Source organism: Muscardinus avellanarius (assembly GCF_963383645.1).
Source record: "Muscardinus avellanarius genome assembly, chromosome: 15".
Taxonomy (NCBI): Eukaryota; Metazoa; Chordata; class Mammalia; order Rodentia; family Gliridae; genus Muscardinus; species Muscardinus avellanarius.
Window position 1 is genome coordinate 80,718,591 of NC_137801.1, and position 24,778 is coordinate 80,743,368.

The 24,778-nt window shown below is 48.2% G+C and overlaps 1 protein-coding gene across 5 annotated transcripts in view; it reads left to right on the plus strand.

Annotated features, from left to right (window-relative positions):
• Window positions 1–360: 360 nt before the first annotated feature.
• UXS1 (UDP-glucuronate decarboxylase 1) overlaps window positions 361–24,778 on the plus strand; it is a gene marked incomplete at both ends in the record, with an annotated part of 83,718 nt that continues 59,300 nt past the window's right edge. For all 5 annotated transcript variants that reach the window (XM_080711509.1, XM_080711510.1, XM_080711512.1 and 2 more), the window contains 2 exons: window positions 361–454; window positions 23,158–23,185. In XM_080711509.1, the coding sequence (XP_080567635.1) occupies window positions 361–454; window positions 23,158–23,185 (122 nt within the window). The remainder of the gene's footprint in view (window positions 455–23,157; window positions 23,186–24,778) is intronic.

The window sequence follows — 24,778 nt, forward strand, 5'->3', positions numbered from 1 at the left end:
TCCCAGCTCTCCACCTAGCGCCTAGCAAATACTCCCAGCATGCGCATGCGCAGGCGCCGCGCCAGCCCCGCCTGCCCTCCCAGCTACATTCTTCGAAAACCAAGGCGCGACCCGGAGCTACTGCGCATGCGGGGAGAGGCGGTGAAGGGGCGGGGCGGACGCGGGGCGGAGCCAGCGTCAGGGGCGGAGCTGCGCGTGCGCAGTGGTCCTGCCGGCAGGAAGCCCGGCGCTTGGGGGCGGGGCCGCGCGCGCGGCGGGGGCGGGGCTCTCCCGGGCCGCCGCCGCCGCCGCCGCCGCGGCGCATTGTGCAGCAGGCGGGCCCCCGCGCGGCAGCGCCCTGGATCCGCGCGGCTGCCGGGGATGGTGAGCAAGGCGCTGCTGCGCCTAGTCTCTGCCGTCAACCGTAGGAGGATGAAGCTGCTGATAGGCATCGCCCTGATCGCCTACGTCGCCTGTGAGTGCGCCCCCGCGCTGGCCCGGGAGCCCCATTCATTGCCCCGCGCCGCTGCGGGGACCAGGGGCTGTGTGCTGGGCGGCGGGTTGTGTGCGGCTCCGGGGCGGCCCTGCAGCCCGCGCCTCTCCGGGTCCCGGGCGCTCCCGGCGCTTCCTGTTTCCCCTCTTTGCTACTTTTGCAGCAGAGCTGCGGGACAACTTGGGCTCAGACCCGAGGCCCGGGTGCAGGGCCCTTTGCCCCGGGCGCCGTGAGCGCGGGCCCCGCCGGCCTCGGCTGGCTGCCCCCCCCCCCGACCCATAGCACGGGACTCGGCGGTGGCACTGCTGTCCACGTCCAGGGCCCCGGCCGGCGATTCCGGAGAGAGTCGCGCGGGGACACCCTTGGAAACACCCGCGGGCGCGCGACGACGGTGTTTGTTAAGTAGGATAAAAATACTGTTGCCATTGGCAGAGTCCTCGCGACGACTCTTTGCTCCGCAGGAAAATTACTCAGCATTTAATTCTGGGAGAGCCAAGTGTTGCCAGCCCCCGCGGCCGCGCCCAGGGGTCCAGGCGCACGTCATCTAGGTGCCAGGTGACCCCCAGGGCGAGGCGGCACTGCGGACCGGCCCCGCAGGGAGGTACAACGCCGAGGACCTGGTGGGGTGTATCCGCAGCTTTGGGGTGTGCGGTTATCTTTTCTGCCCTCACTCACAGCTTCTTGTCTGAAGAGTGGGCAAAAGGGCCACTTTGCAGGTGGGTGGTGGGCCCTCTGCTTCTTAGGGGGAGCAAAAGTCCTCCTCCCCTTTAAATATCTATTCAGAGAGGAAATGATTGCTACTATTAATGAACGCTTCACCAAGTTCCAAAATTGGACTAAAATTAGCTCCCGTGTTCGAGATGTTTGAACCCTGCGCACCCAGACACACACACACTGAAAAGAAACCAGCTGCTGACTGGTTGAGTGACCTAGGTCTGACTCTCAGGAGAGTGGGTACTTAGGAAAGTGACTGATAGGAAGACAGTAAAACCCAGCCTGTCTGCTACAGTTTAGTTGTTCCAGGAGGTGGAGCCAGGAAGCTTGCAGGGCTCCCGGTTGCTAGTTTAAAGCCTGAATGGGTGTTAGATGTGAGTAGTTTTGCAAGAAAGTTAAGAGCTAGCCTGAAGTGTATATGGTCAGGATTGAGAAAGACTGAGTGCCAAGATGAGCAGCACTTTGGGTTGAATTATTATCATTGTGACAATAATTATAATGCCTAAATTCGTTGAGTGCTTAACTGTGTACGTGCAGGTAGGATTCTGAGGTCCATTGTCCTATTTAATTATCTCAACAACTCAAGGAAATGGGCTCCATGATTATTCGCATATTTGGGGTGAGAAAATGGGAGAGGCCAAGAGAGATTAGGAAATGCACGGATGGTCATACGGATGGGAAACTTTGGAGAGCCAGTCTAGAATTAGACATAGGGGCTTAGAACTAATAAGGCAAGGGACTTATGGAGCCATAGGAAGTCATTCATTCCACCAGCAAATCCTCCTCAGTCCCTCAGTCCTTAACTGTCCTCTGCTGCACCATGGTGTGCAGAAACACTGGTCTTTGCCATGATGGCACAGAAGGTAAGTCTGTTAGCCAGGGGCAGGGTTCTTAGACTTTTCAATATACATCACCTGGAATTTTCAAAGACTCGCTGTCTCAAGTTTCTCATTCGGTAGGTCTGATATGTGTCCTGGAAAGTAAGCATTTCTAATAGGTTCTGACCTGATTGTCTTGCTATATGGTCTGGGGACTCTCCTTTGAGAACCACTGGCCAAGAAAGAGGTGGGCATGAGTTGGATAAGTAGCCAGATGAAGAAGAGATTGCAAAGTGATGTGAAGGAAACCGAGTACATGAGCCCTCCTGAGAGGGACTTCTGAGTGGGAGCCATCGGGGATGCCTGCTTTCCTGAGCAGTCAAGGTGTGAGCTGAAAATGAAGGGTATGGAGCTATTCACAGAGGAGGCATCGGAGGGAATGTGTTGCAGAAGGAACAGCATGTGCAGAGGTCCTGCGGCAGCCAACAGCAGGGAGTATTCTAAGAATGAAAACAAGTCTTCAGAGTGTGGAATCGCAGTACAGCGATTGGGCCGCCCAGGCAGACAGGGCCAGAGCAGACAGGCCTGGAGGGTTCCGTCCAGCTCACAGAATGGGCGATTATTTTGCCATGAGGATTTTAAGACTGGAGTGGAGGCAACATTAATAATGAGTGGTGATGGTGAGTCTGAGCTGCTCTGTAGGGAAAGTGTTTCGGGGCTTCTGATTGCTAGTGGCCAAGGATGCTAAAAATGTAGTTTGTCAACAGTGACACTTGTGATTCTATGATTTTTTTTTTTTTAAATTGGGGATGAAACCCAGGGGCATTCCACCTCCAAGCCACACCTCTAGCCCTATTTTTAATTCTTTATTTTGAAACAGGGTCTCACTGAGTTGCAAGGGTCCTCATTAAGTAGCTGAGGCTGTCAGGAAACCGCGATCCTCCTGTCTCAGCCTCCCAAATGCTGGGATTACAAGCGTGTGCCACCACGCCCGGCTTACGATTGCTATTTCTGCTGCTGGTGAATAATCTTGCCCTCCTGTTAGGAATAAAAATCTCATCTCTGTTTTGAAACCACTCTTCATACTCCCAATTTTGCACACCATCATCAGTCTGCCTTCTAGAAATAGAAACAGCCTGCCCTTTCTGCTCCTCAGGCAGAACTCAGGTTCTGTGAGTTTTACATCTTTCCCATTCTTTGTTGTTAGTGTGTGGCCCAGAGGTTCCTCCCTTCTTGCTGTCAGATTACACTTCTCTACCAGGCTGTGTGTGTGTGTGTGTGTGTGTGTGTGTGTGTGTGTGTGTGTCAGAGACAGTCTGACTTATACTGCTCATGAGTGCTTACCCATGCACACACATCTTTTCCTTAATGAGGACAGAGCCCCACCACTTCTGCCCCCTTTTCAGTGACAGTCAGCTCATGTCGCTCCCCGCCTCCCTCCCGTCTTCTCTGCCCTCATCCATCTTCTCTCTACCTTTCAGCAACACTTCGTTGCTGATTCTCCTTTTTCAGCTTCCCCGTCCATATAGCTTTGTTCCTTAAGCAGGAACAACAACAAAAACAAAACAAAAAAAAATTATTCTGACATTTAGTGGGGTTTAAAAGCCATTATCTTTTTGCCTTTAGGTCTTGAAAAGTAGAGTTGCACTATCTAGTAATATTCACGAACTTTTGGGTGTGTCTTGGGTTTCTCTTTTTTTTTTCTTCTATTTTTTGTGGTACTGGGGATTGAACCCAGGGGCATTCTACCTCCACGCTATACCCCCAGCCCTATTTTTTATTCTTTATTTTAAAACAGGGTCTCACTGAGTTGCAAAGGGCCTCACTAAGTAGCTGAGGCAAGCTGCAAACTGTGATCCTCCTGTCTTAGCCTCCTAAGTGCTGGGATTACAAGCATGAGCCACCACGCCCAGCCATGGGTCTCTCTTGTCGTGACATCTCAGTGGGGCACCTTCCTTATCTGTCACTATTACTCTAAAAAGACCAAAAAAATCTTAAAAACCATATAACAGAGTGTTTTATGTGCTTTAACTTTGCACTTGTGATTACAGACTTGAAACTTTTCTGGGGTTGGGAGGTTCACTATGTCCAGCACAGTTCTGCACCTAATGTAATGCACGTCGACATGATTAGAGACCGTCCTCACAAATTCACTCAGGAAACATTTCCTGACCGGCTGCCCTAGAAGATAGGCAGCGACTTAGACACTGTCATGACACCAGCTGACTCAAGGGAGAGAACGGAGCTAAAAACAGACTCCGTCTGCCATACGCCTAGATTTACCTGAGCAGGAGAATCTGCCTGGGTTCCTTCCTCGCAGCTTTCTAGAATTCTACCCCATGCCCACACCATGCCAGCCTGGAAACTGTTTTGAACCTTCAACCTTTTATTTTGAACATTTTCGTATTCTGCCTTTTCTGTTGAAAGAATTAAAAAAAAAATTCCAATATTCTTCCAGGTATGCTTTATCAGCGACCTACATCCCCAGCCCTTTTGAATTTTTATTTTGAGACAGGCTCTCACTAAATTGCCCAGGCTGGCCCTGAATGTGTGCTCTTCCTGCCTCCCCGAGTTGCTGAGATGGTAAGTTTGCACCACGGTTTGTGGCCACATTGCTTTATTGTAACGGTGCATCTCCCAGGACACCATCAGTGAGGTGACTCTTGAGACTGTCCATGTCTTGTTCTCCAGGCAGTGCCTTCAGCATCCTTGCCTGGACCAGTTTTCATCTTGGAGATTCCAAATGGTGATTTTCTAGTTTAGTAAAGATCCTCTATAACTATCATTCTTGTGAAAAGAACTTTCTATCCTCTTTCTGTTCTCATTCTCTCTATTAGTTTCTGTGGCTGCTATGAGGAATTAGCCCAAAGTAGGTGGCTTAGAACAAGAGGAATTGATCGTCACGGTTCTAGAGACCAGTGTCTGAAGTCAGCGTTGGCAGGCTGCACTCCCTCTAAGACTCCTCATGGCTCCCGACATTTCTTGCCTTGTGCCTCCATAACTCCAGTCTTTGCCCTATGTCCACACAGCCACCACCGCCTCTTCTCCTTTTGTTTGTTTGTTTGTTTGTGGTACTGGGATTGAACCCAGGGGCATTCTAGCTCCAAGATACACCTCTAACCCTAAATTTCAAAGGGCCACAAACCTGTGATCCTCTTGTCTTAGCCTCCCAAATACTGGAATTACAAGTATGTGCTACTACCCCCAGCTCTCATGGATTCTTCTAATCTTTGAGCACTGATTTTTGATGCTCCAGGCTCATCTTGCTCTTCCCCTGCCCCACATCTGGAAGGAGCTCTTTTTCCAAGCAGTCTTGTTTCCTTAAAGTGGACAGGTTATTTAGAAACCAAGGTCTGAGCCTTAGTTGTACCCATTGCAATGAGTTGGCTTTGCTCCCGGCTGTGTTAATAGGCAGTCCCAGGAAATGCAAATGTTTTTTCCAATCACAAGTTTTTGTCAATACCCCCAGCTTAAATCTCAACATGACAGGCTTCTTTTTTTCTTTTTTCTTTTTTTTTTTTATAGTATGGGAATTGAACCCAGTGGCACTCTACCACTGACCTATATCCCTATCTCTACTTTTTGACAGGGCCTAAGTTGCCCAGGCTGGCCTCGAAATTTCAATCCTCCTGCCTCAGCATCCCGAGGAGTAGCTGTGATAACAGGTGTGCACCTCCACTCCCAGCTAACATGAGGGGTGCCTTCCTTACTTTCTCCCATTCCATTTACCATTTCCTTTTGCCTGCAATGAAAATTTTGTTGCCAACATCATTGTATTTATACATAGTCCAGTGTGTGATTTTTCAGCTTTACAGTGTTGCTAAAGCTCTGTGGATTCAGTAGAAAGCAGGCCCCAGATCTTGAATTTGGATCTGCCTTGTCTACCGATGTGCCGCATGGTTCTCTCATGATCCTGGGCAGTGCCAGCCAGCCACAGCTCCCAGTCAGCGCATCACAAACGGAATCTACCAACACATTATGGCTGTGTCCCTCGCTCAGCTGTGTTGCTGAGCGAGGGAGGATGTTGGATTAAATGCACTTTCAATTTACAGTGAATTTATCATGATGCAGCCTACTGTGAGTCAAGGAGCGCCTGTAGTTTCGAACTTGCCACATCAATACCACTGTCAATAAGAAACTCAAGAACATCTAATATTTCTTTGTTGTTCTTTTTGTCCTTAGACTAAAGATATATAGTTAAGAGTCTGGGGTTCAAAAGTTACTTGAAATGCTATTTTTTTCTTTGCCTAATACAAGATAGGTTCATTTTTTTTTCCTGTTTTTGTTCAGTTTTAGAGTTTGCTTTTTTCTCTCTCTCATTGTTTAATATGCGTAAACCAACTGGATACAGCGGTGCACAGCTGTCATCTCAGTACCTGGGAAGCTGAAGCCAGAGGACCACAGGTCTGTCAGGCATTTCCCTGAGGAGTTTTATGAACTGTTCTAGTGAATTCTTGAACTGGAGGAGGCCAGGAACACTGAACGTGTAGCTGGTTGTTCAGAAGTTCATAAGCCTGGGACTGCACTTGTTGAGAGAAGGGGTCTGTCGGGTGGGGTGGAGCCCTCAGCCTGCGGGGTCTGTGCTTCAGATTATTGGTGTCAGAGCTGAATCCAATTGTTGGGCACCCGAGTTGGTGTCTGGATAGCTGGAGAATGGGTTGTGGGTGTAGGTAAAGCTCACGCATTTGGTATCAGGATTATTCTGTGAGTAAAAGCAGGGCTTGGAACCTGGCGATCTTCCTATTTCCCCACCTAGTTCTTAAGAAACTTTATTCTTAAATAAAGTACCAAATGCCGTGAGATACAGGAGACCCAGGACATTGAAAAACAGGGGTGCCCTTGAGGCGGGGTGGGGGGCATTTAGCAGATAAATGGGTATGATCTGGACAGTGGAGTCATAGTGAAGGGGAGGCCAGATCAGGTGGTGGGAAACTATGAATAGGAACCCTGGATGCCCATTAAGGTAAAACATGGACATCTGACCTGATGTAAATTGGACTCTGATGCGTTAAACGTCTGGTGAAAATTGAGGTGTGAGAAAGGACAGATTGTGATGAACATGCCTTAAATATCCAAACACTGGGGCAGGGCAGAGTGTGACTGGTTTTGCCTCGGCAGGGGAGTGGGAGGCAGCCGGTCCAGCCTGGACATTGTGCTGCCCTCTGTGCATCTCTCCTGTGAGCCTTCTTTTGCAGATGTTGGCATCCGTGTAGGCCAGGGCCAAGCATTTGTGTCTCTCCCAATTCCCATGTTGAAGTCTCATTCCCAGGGCAATGATTTAGAAAGTAGAACCTTGGGACGTGATGAGGCCACGGGTTGGAGCCCCCAGGGATGGGATTAGTGCCCCAGAGAGCTGCCTTTCCACTCCCACCATCGCCTGATGCTGAATCTGCCAGCACTTTGTTCTTGGCTTAATCATAAGCCACACGAGTATGGTATTTTGTTATAGCAGCCTGAGCTGACTGAGACGGCAGGAAGTCAGGAGTGTCTGGTGTGAAGTTGCTGGGCTTTCGTGAACAGTTGTCTAGAGGTGAGGCCGGGTGGCTGATTCTCTGTGTGGTTGGTGTTTTTTGTTTTTTTGTTTTTTCCTTATGTCTTACAAGTGTGAAGGGTCCTAGGACTGACCTGGCTGGAAAATGTGGGAGGAGATGATTCAGTGTTCGTCCTTTTTTGGAAAAGTTGGCTTCAGTTGACCTGATTTAAGCCACCTCATAGCTTGGGGCAAGCCCTCTACCTTGCTGGAACTGCCAGGTTCTCTTATGCCTTGCAGGTTTAAAAAAACACACACACACATACAATTATTTGTGGAAAGGATTTGTCTAGAGAGGCGAGCCACATGGGAAAAGCAGCTCTGTGTGGGTGTTTTAGAGTCATCTGACCTAGGAAGGGACCCCAAGCAGGAAGGGTAGTGACAGCTGTAAGTGGGATCTCTTCCGATGTGACCTGGCCCTTTCGGGTAGAAAAGGTCGGGGAGTGAGGTTTGAATGAATCTATCAGCTTGACTTCCAGGTTAAGCGTCTTAGAGTTGTCCTGACCAAGCTAAGTGAAGCAAAACATTTGAACTTCAAAGTAGCCTTTTTGAGAGGGAGTCTGAAAATGAAAGTTTTGTCAGGGTGGAAAGATCTTGGAGTGTTATTCATAGTATCTTTGAACATTTTTTGTACTATTTTCAAAATTAAAACATTCCTGTTTCTAGGTTTAACTAAATAGTGTAAGCTGGGCGTGGTGGCATGTAGCTGTCCAGCTTCCATGTATGTATTTTAAAGATGTTAGCTGACATCTGTCTGCAGTGGAAGACTGGAGGTGTAGGACTGCTCTGTTGTAATCAATAGAAAGAATCGGACACTCACCGGGGAGCAGTGGTAATTCTTGTGCTAATGGTCCTGGGCTGTTAATAAAGGATCCTTGTTACCCTGCTCTCAGCAGAACTCAGATGTGGACAAGTCGGGATCTTCTCTCCTTTGCTATTATACAGAATTTAACCCCTAGTTACCTGCTGCCTTCATCCTACTGCATCTTAATTACCTGAAATATAAAATGTCTCTCAGGTTTTTAGCACAGGGTGGCCCCGATCCGCACACACTTAAGGTTCTCTCTGCCCTCCTTAGAGTTCCCCTGACCTCTACCTCCCCCTCCAGCCCCACCCATCCAGCAGGGGCTGACGCAGCCCCTGAGCTGAGCAGAAAGCATGGCAGGCTGCAGTTACCCCTTGGCCTACTGTGAGGACTTGCGGGGGCCAATGAACTCCCTGTTTTAGGGATGAGAACACTGGGGCAGGGAGATGTTCCCTATCCTGACCTGGGTTTTAATCCAGCCGCAGGGATTCTGTGATTGTGTAAAGGGACCCAAAGGAACCTTAACGCTGCTCCTACCCCATCCGGTAGCTTAGACAAATGGGCTTTTAAAGAAAACGCGTGGTAAAATACACATAACATAAATTTTACCATTTTAGTAACCATTTGCCCCCAGTGATGGGAATGAAACCCAGAGCTTCTTGCATGCTCTGAGCATATGCTGTAGCATTGAGCCGCACCCCAGCCTCCACTGGCCATTTTTAAGAGTACTCTGTAGTGCTAAGTCCATCCACATTGTTACGCGGCTGATCTCCAGAACTTTTTTTTGCCTCCTCAGACTGTTTATCTACACCTGCAAATTTTTTATCTACACCTGCAAACTGTTTACCTACACCTGCAAAGTGGCTCCTGATACTCCACTGCCCCAGCCCCAGACAACCACTGTTATACTTCCTGTTTCTGTGAATTTGACCTTGGGGGTCACACAGTACTTGTTCCTTTTGTGACTGGCTTATTGCACTTTGTATAATGCCTTCCAGGTTCATCCGTGTTGTGTTGTAGCGTGCATCAGAATTTCCTTCTGCAGGCCAGACAGTAGGCCGTTGTTTTCACATAGCGTGGATCCGGGTCACGCCCCGGGTACTGTGGTTTAGAGAGATGGTCCTCAGAGATTCCTGTGCCATGTACTTTCCCACTCCACCCCTTTTGAACACAAAATGAAAAGGCGACCTCAGCCACGAATGAATGAAAATAGAGTTAGGGAGTTTAGGAGGGGGGTAAGAACACCAACGGGGTTATCAGAGACCACTGCTTTATTTGGACCCAACCCAGCACCCTCCGGGGAGTCAGCAGGCGGGAAAGGGACGATGGGCCACGTGTCTGAAGAATTGAGCACATAGTCCTGGTCTGCTGGCGGAGTTGTGTGGCGAGCGGAAGCACCGATTCTCTCGTGCCGATTCTCTCGGACATCTGTAGTCTCGCAGACCCTGGAGTCTGTCACGATGTTTGGAGTCTCGTGACACCTGGAGCCTCACGATATCTCCGCTTCTGGCTTCCAGGGTTTGTCTCCCCTCTGAAGGGTCATGTGGGGGAGGGTAGGGGGGACTCGACCTATCAAACCATCTATAAGACTTCAAAGCTCCATTTAAAAATTACAAAATAACGTGCAAATAGGGAAAGAAGGTGCTCAGTGGGTGACAACCAAACTGGAGAGAGTGAAGTTCAGCGAGGATGAAGACCACAGTGCTCGTCACTTACTATGTTAAAATACGTTCCCATCTGGATATAATGCCCGCCTTTTCATTTAGGCACATCCTTCTTCTTGGCCCTCAGGAAAGTTTTCGTAATTTCTTTCATGTAAGTTTTCATGACTTTCATTTCTATCAAGCTTCTCACGGGTATTCCACCTGAAGACCCAGTAGCGGTTACCAAGGAGACTTGTCAACAGCAAGCAGCAAAATTAGCCAAAGTCATAAAACATTTCTTTTTGTGTGTGGAGGAGGGGGGTCCTAGGGATGGATCCTAGGGACATTTAACCTCTGAGCTACACCCTCAGCCCTATTTTTTATTCTTTATTTTGAAACAGGGTCTCACTAAGTTGCAGAGGGCCTCACTGAGTAGCTGAGGCTGGCTTTGAACTGCGATCCTCTGGTCTCAGCCTCCCAAATGCCGGGATTACAAGCGTGCGCCACCACACTTGGCTAGTCATAATCCATTTTAAGAATATTTCTCGGTGGGCGTGGTGGCTGAGACATCTGTGGACTTGGGAGGCTGAGACAGGAGGATCGCCTGTTTGTGGCCAACATCAGCAACTTGGTGAGACCCTGTTTCAAAATAACCAAAAGAGCTGAGAATGTAGCATGAAGGTAGACTGTCTCTAGGTTCGACCCTTAAAACACACACACACACACACACACACACACACACACACACACACACTCTGCCTTTTTTCATCCTTAATATGTAATCACTCTAACCCATCTTATTCTTAATCATATGCCTTCTTACTAAAAGAAATGGATACAGCTTTACACTTGATGCTGTATCTGAGCCGCCTGGCTCTGGTTAGCTGATAGAGAAGTTGTGATGAGTGATCTGATTCTAACTTTCTCCTCCCCACGAATGTCTGCTGTCTCCAGCTTTCTTTGCCCCGGTTATTCTAAAAATAGGCTCATCCAGGGTTATTCTCAAACTCGCCGGTGGCAGCGGCGTTCCTGTGAAGCCGGTGGCGAAGGACAAGGTGGCAAGGCGGCGTTTGCCGCAGCGCCTTCGGCAGCAGTTTTCAGCAGGTGTCGCCGACTTGGCAACTGGTGCTGGAGAGGCCTGCGCTGGGCTGGGCTGGGCTGGACGCACACGTGCCGCTCCTGCCTTCTGGTTTTATTGAGAAGTGATGGCTCCGGGGAAGAGTGCAGGGTGCTTGCACTGTGCGCCTGCAGAAATGGAGCTCGGCGAGTGGAGCGTTGCAGGAAATGGCAGTGGGGAAGGCGAGGCTGTGACTGCTCTCCTTACACTTCCTGCACCCGGCTCCTTTGATGCTGGGTGGGCTGGAATTTCTCTCCCTTCCATGCTTGTGTGCTCCTACACTCCCTCTCCTCTCCTCTCCTCTTCTCTTTTCTCTCTCTCTCTCTCTCTCTCTCTCTCTCTCTCTCTCTCTCTTTCCATCAGAAAACTAAGAAGTTATATATCATTTGGTAGTCTCAGGGGAAGTCTGTTCCATTTTGCATTGTTTGAGAGAAAACGGGACCACAACAAAGCAGTGTGGCAACATTTTCTGTTCCTTATCAGACATCTGAAGTCTAGGGAGGGTCGGAGGGAGTGTTTGCTTTTTGGTCACTTAGCATTTATCTGTCCATGTTTGCAGAATCAAAGTACATTTTCACTTTGGGGAGGTCTGGAGTGGTCTGACATTCGGTTTTCTCCTTCATACCCTCTTTTCTAAATTTGATGCTGTCCTTGAGTATTTCAGCTGAAGGGACTTTTGAATGTTTACTTATTACACAGTAACATTGTGGACCAGAATCTCGACTGATAGGTATGAATGAGATGTGTTTACTCAACTTGCCTGTGTCCCGCTGAAAATGGCGGAAATAACATGGTTTTTCTCAGATAAAGATTTGCAGACTTAGTGATTCTTAATTCCAGCCCTAAGAATTAGTTGCATAATTTTTATTAATGTGCGTTTTACAGGACACCTTAATGTACACTTACAGGAAGCTTCTTTCTGCAGGCTGTGGGATTGTTGCTCCTGCGTACTAAGTTGAATTGGACAAACTGGGAACTGGGTACTGGGTGGCTCAGGATAGTTTTCAGTTTGGATAGTAAGGCGCAAGGGTTATTGCTAGTTTATGTATCTCCCTGAGACGTAGTTTACTGAATAATTTTAACATTCACGCAATTTGGGAGTATTGGGGAAGCCTGTCTTTCTTCTGTCTAACCCAGTTTCCCTCCGTGTCGGTTGCAGGATGTCAGTGGAGTGCGTGTGTGTATATAAGTCACCCAGATGGTTTCCTTTGTGACCTTGTTTGTAAACCATCTTTTAGGTGCTTTTAACATGCAAATGGGTTTATACCCTTGATTTTCCTGTGATTTGCTGTTTTACGTGTGTGTGTGTGTGTGTGTGTGTGTGTGTGTGTATGTATGTGTGTACACACATGCTGGGGACGGAACCCAGGGCCTCCTTCCTGCTAGGGAAGCACTGCATCCCTGAGCCACACCCCCAGCCTGGAGGAAGTCTCTCTAGGAGTGATCCTCCTAGTTCATCTAAGTGGTTGACAGATCAGGTAGGTTTAGATCATATTGGCCCTCGTGCAGATGAGAAGATGGTGTGTGGGGCTTCCAGAGGGAGAGTTCTGGCCCTTCAAACTGTTGTGCTCACGGCTTTCATGGAGAGGGGAGGAACTTGATATTTAGAGCTCTAAAGATTCACCTTAAAGCTTGTTTGGGGGTTCTAAGGTCGGTTGTGTTAAAGTTCCTCTTGCAGGCCTCATTGCTCTCTAATATTTACCCTGCAGCGTAATGCACGGAATGGATAGGACGGGCCTGGCCTCATCGCAGAGGCGCAGACTCTGCAGTGGTTCAAGGGAAGGGTCTAGGAGGCCATCGAGGGGCCGTGCAGGCTGTGGAGAGATGGTGGGAGCAGAGACCAGGAGAAGAGGGTGAGGGGAGGGCCTGTGTGAATGGGGTGGCGGGCAGGGCTCGGCATAGAGGGTCCCCCGTGTCCCGCTCAGGCTCACAGGTAGGGAACCCTGAGGGAGCCTGCATGTGGGCAGGGCGCTCTGTGCATGTATGGGGAGCCCAGGGTGGGAGCGCGGGGCACCCTCCGGGAGAGGCAGTGGGGCACCAGTGTGCACACAGGGCTTCGCTGTGAGGCCCAGAGCCCTGCCCAGCCCAGCACACTGCAGCTAGTCCTGAGTGAGCTGCGTCACCAGCGCCACCTGCAGCCCATCAGAGGGAGGTCTGTTTATGATCAGACTGTTCCGTGGTCTGGAGATGCAGACGTGATACAAGACGCTAGAAGGCAGGAGTGGGTAGGAAGGCTGTGCGCCGTTCTTCTTGTTGGTGGCAGGGGATGGAGTAGAATGGGGCTCTGGGTTTAGGTGGAGGGCTGGGGTGAGGCTGTGTGAGGCAGGCATTGGGCCATGGAGGGGGGCCCCATGGAGCCCCCCCCCCCGCCACGAGGTGCTATGAAAAGAGATGGCGGAACAATCACATTATCACACTTTTGTTTCCTTTTTAATACCTTACATAATAATTCACAGAACACAGTGTCGCGTGTATACATATGTACCCCGGGTGCGTGCTCAAGAGAGGGGGGAGTGATACTGGGGATAAAACTCAAGGGCATTTTACCTCCGAGCTACACCACTGGCCGTTTTATTTTATATTTTTATTTTGAAAACACGGTTTTGCTCAGTTGCTAAGGGCCTAAGTTGTAGAGGCTATCTTAAAATCTTTGATCCTCCTGTCTGAGCCTCCCAAGTACTGGGATTACAGGTATGCGCTGCCACGCCCAGCAAGACCTTTTGGTAACTAGAAGTCAGTCCTTGAAATGCTTCGGAGAACTTAAAAATCTTGAGCAGGACAGAGCAGCTGGTGAGAAGGGCGAAGTGCCCCATGGACACGGCAGGGGCAGGACCTTGGAGAAGGTCACCCAGCAGTGCAGTGACCAGGCCCGAGGTGGGCGGGTGCCGGGAAGCACGCACAGGTCATCAGGGCGCCTCTTTCTGGGAAAAGGGACACCAGGAAGTCAGGTGTCACTGTTGGACACAGAGGACCGTTGGCACAGGGGTTATTCGTGACATTTGTTGAACTGCGTTCTTTGACTTACTGAGGCATTGGAATGTCTTAGGAGGAGTTCAGCAAGAAAGAAGTGCAAAGGTGGGCCTCCCGCGGCAGAGCTTCCCAGCCCTGGGTGCTGTTGGCGCCCCGCCCCGGTTCTTCTGATTCTTGGGCTGTTGTAATCAGTTAAGGCTGCCAGAACAGAGTGCCAGAGACTGGACAGCTGTAACTACAGGAATTTCTCTCTCCTGGTTCCCAAGGCAGTTAAGTCCAAGCTCAAGGTGCGGGCCCTTCCAGTCCCTGGCAGGGAGGGACCCTCTTTCTGACCTGACTACCTTCTTGCTGTGTCCTCACTGGGCAGGCAGAGGGTGCTGTGGGGATATCTTCCTCTTCTTATCCATCCTGGGGGCTTCACCTGGTGGTGGAATCAACTCCCAAAACCCCAGCCCCAATTCCATCACATTAGGGTTAGGGTTTTGGGGGGGACACACATTCAGATCGTAACAGGAGCTGTGGGTAGACCGGAGTACCTGCACCTCCAACAGGTTCCCAGCTGAGGCTGTTGCCAGGGTCTGGGACCACTGGCTGATGCACCGTTTGTCCTTGTCTACCCAGAGGGTTGGTTCTCTCCCTGTGTAAGGGAATTCCCCTCATTTGGGCTTTTAAAACAGAGTCATGAATTTCCTTGAGACAGTTAAGTAACTGGTTTGAATTTCAGGCTCTTCTAGCTTTACAAGTTGGGAAGATTTTACCTGACACTTTAAAAGCCATCACAGTGCCCTACCTGGACTAGACAGACCGACCTGTTATCCTCTACCGACTTACAGAATGTGTTCAATACTTCCTTCCTATGAGTTGTAGAAATTAAATAATACAGTGCAAATGGGTAGAAAAGTCTTGTCGTGTCTGCTAGACTTTCTTCTAGTATAAAAAATACACATGCATATTGTTTGAAAGATGTATATAGTCTTAAAAAGCAGAACATTGACTCCCCTATATACATTATTCTCTATTGCCCTTTTTACTTGACACTGACATTTTTACCTATGAAGACTTTTAAGGTCCAGATGTCATCTACACATTCCACTGTTTTCTGTACTTTGAATTTCTTTTCCTTTTCCTTTTTCCTTTTTTTTTTTTTTTTTCCGTTACTGAGGATGGAACCCAGGGACATTCTACCTCCAAGCTACATCCCTAGCCCTATTTTTTTTATTCTTTATTTTGAAACAGGGTCTCACTAAGTTGTGGAGGGCCTCACTAAGTAGCTGAGGCTGGCCGTGAACCTGTGATCCTCCTGTTTCAGCCTCCCAAGTGCCGGGATTACAAGCGTGCATCACCATGCCTGGCTTTGAATTCCTTTTTTAAAATAAGCAACTCTTGGGGCAAAATTTTGCCCCTGGTAATGTTTGTAGGTATCTTAGTTTGTTTTCTGTTGCTATGACAAGAATTCTAAACACCAAAGAAATTATAATGGTAGAAGTGTTCATGACTCACAGTTTGGGGGCTGGGAGGCCCAAGGTAGGACCACATCTGCTGAGAATCTCCCTGCTCTGTGATAAATAGTGATAAATGATAAAATGTCTGCTGCTACCTTGAAGTGTGTGAAAGGGAGAGCGAATTGGGCTGAGCCCGTTTCTATCACATCCATTGAGGCAGTAACTAACCCAGTTCCAAGATACGGACCCTAACTCGGACCCTAACTCGTTGATGAAGGCCCTGCCCTCACGGCCTGATTGGCTCTTAGAAGTCCCACCTCTTAATACTGTTGTCATGGTGATTGGATTTCCACATGAGTTTTGGAGGGGACCTGCTAACCCTGGCAGTGGGATTTTATTGGGTAAGCCTATGAGAAGGTTAATTTCACCGATGAGGGGTTTACAGTCGGAATTCAGGCCCTGCCAGTTGAGGCTATGGGACTGTGGGGCAGAGAGCGCCAAGGACCGCCCTCTGGGCTCTTCCCTGGAGGTCTGGCCTCGGGGATGGCCCAGACCAGGGCGAGGGCCACTGGGAGGCCTGACTGGTTAGTTCTCTGCCCTTGAGGTTGACAAGGCTTGCTGGTCACTGGAGCCCGTTTTCAGTCTGTTTTACTCAGGGCAGACCTCATGCTGCACAACCCCTTGCTTAGCACTGGCACGGCCTGGCGGGCTGAGGACAGCAGCCGAGGCTTGGGCTGAGGACAGCAGCCGAGGCTTCTCCTGGGCGGGGAGCAGGCGAGGTGCCCCGTTTTTCCAGGCCTCTTCTTGGGTGGCCCATGCTGCCTGGCCTCTAGCACCCACTTCTTCCAGTGAGAACTGGAGATGGAGCTCCTTCTCCCTTGCCCATCACTCCTTTTATGTTTGAAGAATTAAAAACAGAACAGTGTCTTCTCATTTGGCAGTTGAAGCAGAAGTTCAGCGCTTTTCTTATTACAAGTGATGCATGCTCTTAACTGCATTGAGTAAACATATTAATTGTGCCACTTCCAGGTTTGTCCAAGGAGAGTCAGATATTTGCTCTTTTCCAGAGCACTCGCATTGCTGGGCTTCTCTGGAGATGAGTAAGGGTGCGCCGTTCCCAGGCATCGTTGAGGTTTTGTTCCATGGGGGCAGGAGGAGGACAGTCTAGTGGGGTAGCAGCTGGGCTGGGGGATGTTCCTGGGTTTTCCTTAGACTGCAGATTTGACCCTTGTGGTGCTAAGCTGTGCCTCCATCTCGAGGAGGCATAGGGGCCCACTCGGTAGGGAATGCTTTGGGTGGGAAGGAATTTAGCCCCGGTACCTGGCTTGATTTGAGGACTGTGATCCAAGTGTCCTTGGCTAAAGGTACTTACAGACCCAGCTCTGTTGTGGTCTGGTTTTACTGCTGAATCAACCACTTCAAAACATAGTGGCAGCCGGGCGTGGTGGCGCACGCTTGTAATACCAGGATTCGGGAGGCTGAGACAGGAGGATTGCGGTTCACCGACAGCCTCAGCTACTTAGTGAGGCCTCTACAACTTAGTGAGACCCTGTTTCAAAAAAATAAAGAATAAAAAATAGGGCTGGGGGTGTAGCTCAAAGGTAGAATGCCCCTGGGTTCTATTCCCAGTACTGCAAACAAAAACAAAAGAAAACAAAAAAAACATAGTAGCAAAACCCAGCAAATATTGTGTTTCTGCTCGGTTCTGTGGGTCAGAATGTTGAAAGGGTCTTCCGTGTCTCCTAATAGTTGGTACCTCACTGGGATGAATCAGACAGCCAGGAGGGAGGACTCGCCTGTGGGCGGCTTCTTTGCACTCCTCTCAGAGCAGACTCACTTATGACTGGCTGTAGAGTGCCTGCATGCCACCTCTCTATCCTTGGTGTGTCTGATTTCTTCCATGGTGACCCAGGGCTCCAAGATGGAGTGTCCCAGCAAATGCTCACCAGGACCTGGCTGGCTGTGCCTCGCTTTAAAAGTCACACAGTGTCGTCTCTGCTCTTCCCTGTGGTCCCAGCATCGCAGGCCACTAGATGCAAGAGGAGGACACACAACCACCCTCTCCCTGCCCTGTGGAAGGCATGTCAAAGGAGTTTTTGGACAGGTTTTAAAAGTGCCATGTTAGAGGCCCCTTTGTAATAAATAAAATACAGTCATACTATGTAGATCTTCTTGACCATCAGAGTTTTAGATACAGACATATTAAGAATTGTGAAAATCCATGTACTTTGGTTCACATAGGGAGTATTTTAAAATTTATATTAAAAATTAGAATCAGCTGGGCATGGTGGTGCATGCTTGTAATCCCCGCGCTTGGGAGGCGGAGACAGGAAGATCGCGCAGGCTCAAAGCCAGCCGCGCTGGCTCAAGAAGAGACCCTGTTTCCAAATAAAAAGCATTAAAAATAGGTCTGGGAGTATAGCCCAGAGGTAGAAGGGTTTCTAGGAACCCCAATACCACCAAAAAAAAAAAAAATAGAATCAATGAAAATACCTGGAGATCTATGTAAGGCCATTTGGGTTTAAGGCCTTTATCAGTAAAGCAACTGTCTTCTTTTCTTTTTTATAGTCACCTGTTGCTCATGGGGACGTGATCTGAGAAAGGTGTCACTAGGCAGTTGTGTCCCTGTGTGAGCATTGCTGAGTATACTTACATAAAACTAGATAGTGTGAGTGAGCCATTCAGTGTGGCCTCTGGATGCAGTCACAAGACGTGATAAACACAGAGTGTGTGATGAGGCTGCTGCAGATGTGTAAGAAATAAACGATAGTGAATACGTAAACCAGTCACATTGTACTGTATTATCTCAACGAAGTATTAGATACTGTGCATATTTTGTGTTTTTTACCTCTTTATGGCTCAGTATAGGTTTCTGTACACCGAAAATGTGAGGATCTCAATGACTGTGATGTCTCTAGGCTATGATGTCACTTGGTTGATGTTACTCGGCTATGATGGCAATATGCTGTGATGTCACTTGGGTGTGATGTCATGTCCCTAAACTGTGATGTCACTAGGCGATGATGTCACTGTGCTATGATGTCACTAGGCTATATGTTGTGGGACCACGTCTCTATATGCAGTGCATCCTTGACTCAAGTGTCACTATACAGATCTTGACTGTACTGACTTTTTAAAAAAATATTGACCCCTGGTATTACATGTAATGGGTTAAATTCAGCTCAAAGATTTATAGCCTACCTCTGTTGGTCATGCCCAGCTGTCCCTTTGAAATACTGGAAGGTGGGTCAAAATAACTCAAGCAGGGTGCACAGTTCTGAAAGTGAGATTCATTTTTAGTAGTGTTTAACTCTCAAAGCCTGCGATTTGCGGCATCTCAGGCTACTCTACACAAAACGAAAAAAAAAAAAAAAAGCACATGGCTCCAAATGGCATGTGTCATCCCTCAGAGCAAGGGTTCAGTTGCTGGGATTCGTCCATCTAGGCTGGGCAAAGTAGGGCAGTGGAGCTCGTGAGCATCTAAAAGGAGGCCAGAGTTGGGTGTGGTAGCACATGCCCATAATACCAGGAGGCCGAGGCAGGAGGATTGCAGGTGTGAGATCAGCCTGGAAAACTCAGCATTTTTTAATTCTGTCTCAGAATTAAAAAAAAAAAAAGCTGGGAATGTAGCTACATGGAAAACGCTTATACCTAGCATGTGCGAGACCATGGGTTCAATCCCCAGTACTCCAAAACAAACAAAAGGAGGCCATTTACTCTTGACATACAGACGTTGTAATGAGTATTATAACATTCCCGGAAATAAAAAAAAAATAAGCAGAAGATAAGGAAAGGGACAAAATTTTGTGATGTGCCATTGACTAACTTTGGTGCTTGGATGGCATATACCTGTCATCATTGCTGATGTAAGTAAGACAACATCTCATCCTGCAGAGGGACAGTCCTGTAACCTGCCGGTTAGAACAAAATGGGAAGTGGGTGTTGTGGCAGTGTGGGCCTCCGGTGTCCCAGAGCAGAAAAGGAGGCCAGGGTGTTTCCTGGGGATGGAGCGCTCAGGGGAGTTTAGTGGTGCCTGGAGGTGACCCAGAGACTACCTGGGATGGTGCCCAAAGGCCTGGGTGTGGCCGGCAGTTTAAGAAGAGTGGAGAGTCCCTGGGAGAGAAGAGTCTGCTGTGGAGGTCTCTTTTGAGGGGGGAGCATTTCCCTGGGAGCGACAATCTGTGAGCTCTGAGCTACAGAAATAGATCTGGACTTTATTTGTGTATGTCTGTTCTTTTCCATTTATCAAGGGTGGTGAAGCTGTGCCTTGGGCATCACTCTCTGGGGCTCCACCCACTTCCTGGGGAGAGATGCTTAAGGAGAAGGCTCAAGAAGCAGGTGTCAGGAGGGGAGGCAGCTTCAGGTGCTCTGAACTGGAATGAGACATGATAGAAGGATGGAGAGATCTCTCCGAAACAACCATTTAAAATGGCCCAAGGAACGGGGTTGAAAAGGATAGTGCTGAATTAACCAGCAACCATAGAATGATTTTTTTTAAAGGATGCTCCCCACCTTGAAGGCATATTAAGGAGTGAACAATTCCTTATCTACACAGTTCTGTAGCAAAAACAGGGATTGTTTTCAGTCTCTTTTGACCAGCCTAATCTTAAAGCCAGGAGACTGTGCACTTATTTGAACTAGCACAGTCAACACACGTGCTGTGGGTTGGCAGCAGCTGCTGCCACACGGGTGATCTCTGCGGGGTAGCAGCAGTGCCTGGCGTCTGTGAACTGAAGACTTGACCCAGATGTTCACAGGTATTTTGGAAGAGACTAAGAACAGGATAACAGGAGACTGGAGTTTAGCAAAAATCTCTCTTCTCTCTCATCCACCCCCCCTTTTTTTTTAGAAGTAAGGCACGCACCTAGATAACAAAAGAAACAATTTCTCATGTCAACACATAAACTCAGAATTTGGGCATCTTCACAGTTTGGGTTTTCTTAATGTATTGTTTTAGTAGTGGAAGTCATACTGGATGTTATGATTTGGCTTTGTGTGGGAGGCTTGGTTGACAGCCAGGGGCATTGGTGGGAGGTAGTGTATGCCTTAGGAGGGGAGGCCCAGGGGGAGGAATTTGAGTATTGGAGGCATGTGCCTGAAGAAGATACCAGGACCCTGCTCCTCTCTCTCCTCCCATCCCCGCCTGGCCATGAAGTGAACAGCTTTGCTTGGCCACGTGCTCCTTGCCATGGTGTTGTGCCTTGCCATGGGCCCAGAGCAACTGAAATCTCAGGAAGTGTGAGCCAAAGCGAACCTTTCCTCCTTTTTAAGTTGCTTATCTCAGGCATTTTCTCCCAGTGACAGAAGGCTGACCAACACACACACACACACACACACACACACACACACACACACACGTATGTATGATGTATGTGTGTATGATGTATGTATGAATGTATGTATGTTTGTATGTACATTCCATCTGCTACTGCCATAACAGCTTTAATACGTGTTGAGGTCCAGAAAATGACATCCCAAGGTGACAGTGCTTTGGCACGCTGAATACTGTGACTGAAGGATGTTGGAGGGCTCAGAAGCTGCGTTAGGCCCAAGGTCTCTCTGCCCTTCTACCCTCTTGTCTCTTGCTTCTTGTTTTCCCCAGAAGCAACCTATAGAGACCGGGATTCCTACTCCCCAAGGCAAGTCAGAGAAATGAGAGTCCTTTCCCCCAAAGTCAGCGGTAAAGTCTAAAATAGTTTCCCACCTTTCTGTCTCAGAGCTGGCAATCCTCTGACCCACCTTGTGTGATCCATCATAGGTCATGCGATCGCTGCTGAGAGGCCAGGAGGATCTATCTGGACAGGCCTTCCTTGCTGGATTTCTCCACACAGTCTACAGGCATGACCTCATCCAGTGTCCAGTCACATTTCTACGTAGTTGGTCCTACTTCATCCAACCGAACCATGAAATAGACATTTTCCTTCATGTCTTTTGGTCTTCATTTTGAAGGCTCCGTTGCCATGTAAAACTGTGATAAAATACAATTCTGCTTTATTTCTTGTTAATCTGTCCGTGTTATAGGGGTGTTGGCCGAGACCCTTATGATGGAGCGGACAGGGGTCCCCTACACACTTTACAACATAGTTTCATCCTCAGGGGCTTTCTGATTTTGTCACCTGGCTATACCATAATTTATTTATTTGTTTTGGTACTAGAGGTTGAACCCAGAGGCCTTCTACCTCCAAGCTACACCTCCAGCCCTATTTTTCTTTTTTCTTTTGAAACAGGGTCTCGCTAAGTTGCTGAGGGAGAGGGAGGAGCAGGCACACAAGGAGAGAGATACACCAAGAGATGTTTGTATCAGGGTGTTTGTATCACTTTGAATCTCACTATGATATGTGATTACATTCCACCAATGAAAATATAAAAAGTAAAAACGAGCGAAATCACGTAATTCAAGGTATATGTGCTCTTTATGAAATTTCTAAATGAACAGTGAATCGAGTGTAGCTCTGCTTCACTTTCTCCCATTTCTTGCTCCTTTTCCTGTGCTTATTTATTGCTGCCTTTTCTATGAGTCGTTCCTCCTCTGAAGAGAGGTGTGCTTTGATGGAATCAACAGTCCTTTTTGCATAAGGGGGATTCCTGTGGGGGGAATGTTTGGGGCACTGAATTCTATTCTTTCCTTAAGCATATATTGAGCCCCTACTGTGTGCCAGAGGGCAGCTATGTGCAGATGCCTGAGGCTGTTAGATACTAACCTCAAGGCCTTCTCCAGCTCAAGCCTGCCAGGCCCCGGGCTTGTTCCCTACTCAAGTCTTATGTGGGGAAGCACTTACGAGTGCAGGCATGTAGGAGGCATTCCCTGTCTAGTGAGAGGCCGAGTGGGAATGTATAAAGCCTGAGGACCAGTGGTTCTCCGCAGAGGCGTCCATGAAATAACCCTGCAGGTAGTTTTACAAAACATTTTTGTGCACAAACCAAAGTTTCACTGTGTGAAATTTTTCGCTTGCGACAACATATCTGGGTTCGAAACCTTTTTGGTTTGGGGCACTTCAGGTTCTGACTTTTCAGATGAGGCATGCTTGTCCTGTGTTGGATGTTAACATCACCCGTGGTAAGAGTTCACTGTTGGGGCGGGGCTGATGTATGCACATTTACTGAAGGCCGCTGTCCTCAGGCATAGTCACCTGCACACCAGGGGCCTGTAGCCAAAGCAGGTCCAGGAGATGAGAAATTATGGGGGAGGAAAGGGACATGAGGAAGGAGAGACGCCTGGGGTGCTGTGGCCCAACTTCAGGCCGTTGTTTGGCTGCTCTTGGCTTTGTTCTCACCAACAGTTCAGCGGGGAGGTTGGATTGAACACTGGGTCCTCTTTGAGGCATGCAGTTCTTTCCTGTGTTTGTGACTGACTCATCCTGAAACAGTATGCTAAGCACATACTGTTTCTCGAAGCATACCACCTCAACTTTGAGCTCCAGGTGCCAAAATTACAGTGCTAGGTTGGATCACGTTTTCACTTTTTAGTAGGACTTAATTCTTCAGAAAAGAAAGTGTGCATGTTATTGCCTCTATGAACTGCAATTTAGATCTTTTAACTTTAACATGTAGGTTAAAAATTAAAGTTTTATCTGTTGAAATCCCTGAATATTGCAGACTTAAATGTTGACTCTATTTTTCTCCTTTTTTTTTTTTTTTTCTTGCAGCTGTTTGGGGCAACTTGGTTAATATGAGGTAATTGCTTTTAATTACTTGGGATATTATGGTTGGGGTTTTATAGACACACTTAAGTTATTACCCATATAATACTGGTGTCATGGGTTAATCAAAGACTATTTTAAAAATGAAATGAAACTGAGTGTTTTGCTGTTCACACATCTGGGCTATTTCTTTTCTACTGTGGATGTTCTCAAGGATTATAGCCAATTTTTTTTTTTTTTTTTTTTTTTTGTGTGTGTGTGTGTGTGGTGGTAAAACTGGGGATGGAACCCTTCTCTGGGCTACACTCCCAGACCTATTTTTTATATTTTTATTTGGAAACAAGGTCTCTTAAGCCAGCAAGGCTGGCTTCGAACCTGTGCAATCCTCCTGTCTCTGCCTCCGAGGCACGGGGATTACAAGCGTGCACTACCATGCCCGGTGATCGTAGCCAATTTTAATTTACCAAAAGAAAGCCTAAGTGTAGACAGTGGTCAGCTCCTCTCTGTCACCCAATTCCACCTCCTTGAGTGGATAAGAGAGGGGTGACCCTGGCTTTCATACTACTGAAATGTAAACTGCGTTGCCGGTGCCTTGGGCAAGGACACAAGGACTTAGGCAAAACCTCTGAGAAAGTTCTGCTGTTCCAGGGAAATGACAACTGGCCCCTTGGCCCCAGAGAGCCGGCCACAGTTGGAGTGTCCCTTATCCCAAGTGTTTGAGGCCAGAGCATTTGGATTTTGAATATTTAAAGAACATTTGCACGTGTATAATGAGGTTTCTTAGAGATGGGACCCAAGTCTAAACACGGAATTAATTCATTTATGATCCATGTGCGCCTTACACACATAGTCTATAAAGGTAATCTCCTAGAATTATTTCAGTGCACCTGCCTTTTGAATGTGAAAAGGTCAGGTGTGCAATTTCTGCTTGTGAGCGACATGTCCACTCCAAATACCATTTTGGATTCGGAAGTGTTTTGGGTCGTGGGTTTCCTCAGGTTAGAGATGCCCAGCTCCTACCAGGCGTGGATGCCGAGAGCACCTGTCTGTGCCAGGCTTAGGCTCGCACATCCTTCCGGTTGGATTGTGTATGATTTGTGCCTGCTGATCGGGAGAGACACTTGTAAAACCCTCATGTTATCTCCACCAAAATTTTAAAAAATGTCCTTTTAAAATAATCAGCAAAACAGTAATAAGCGCTCATCTTAAAAGCAGATTTGCTACTATTAGTGCAGCTTTGCATTTAAAGAAAAATCGGTTACACTTTGTTATTTTGTGATATTAAAAAAATGGAGGAGTCGGGCGTGGTGGCGCACGCTTGTAATCCCCGAGCTTGGGAGGCAGAGACAGGAGGATCGTGCAGGTTCGAAGCCAGCCGTGTGCGCTGGCTTAGGAGACCCTGTTTCCAAATAAAAATGTAAAAACAGGTCTGGGAGTGTAGCCCGGAGGTAGAAGGGCTTCCAGGAACCCCAGTACCACCAAAAAAAAAAAAAAAAAAAAAATGGAGGAATAACAGGCTTGCCATGGTGAAGTTAGCCTTGGAATTTCAGCACTGCAGCAGCACAGGCTACCTGGGGAGGGAGGAGGTTACGGCCCCCAGCGGGGTTTTCCTGTGGAGTTGGTTTTG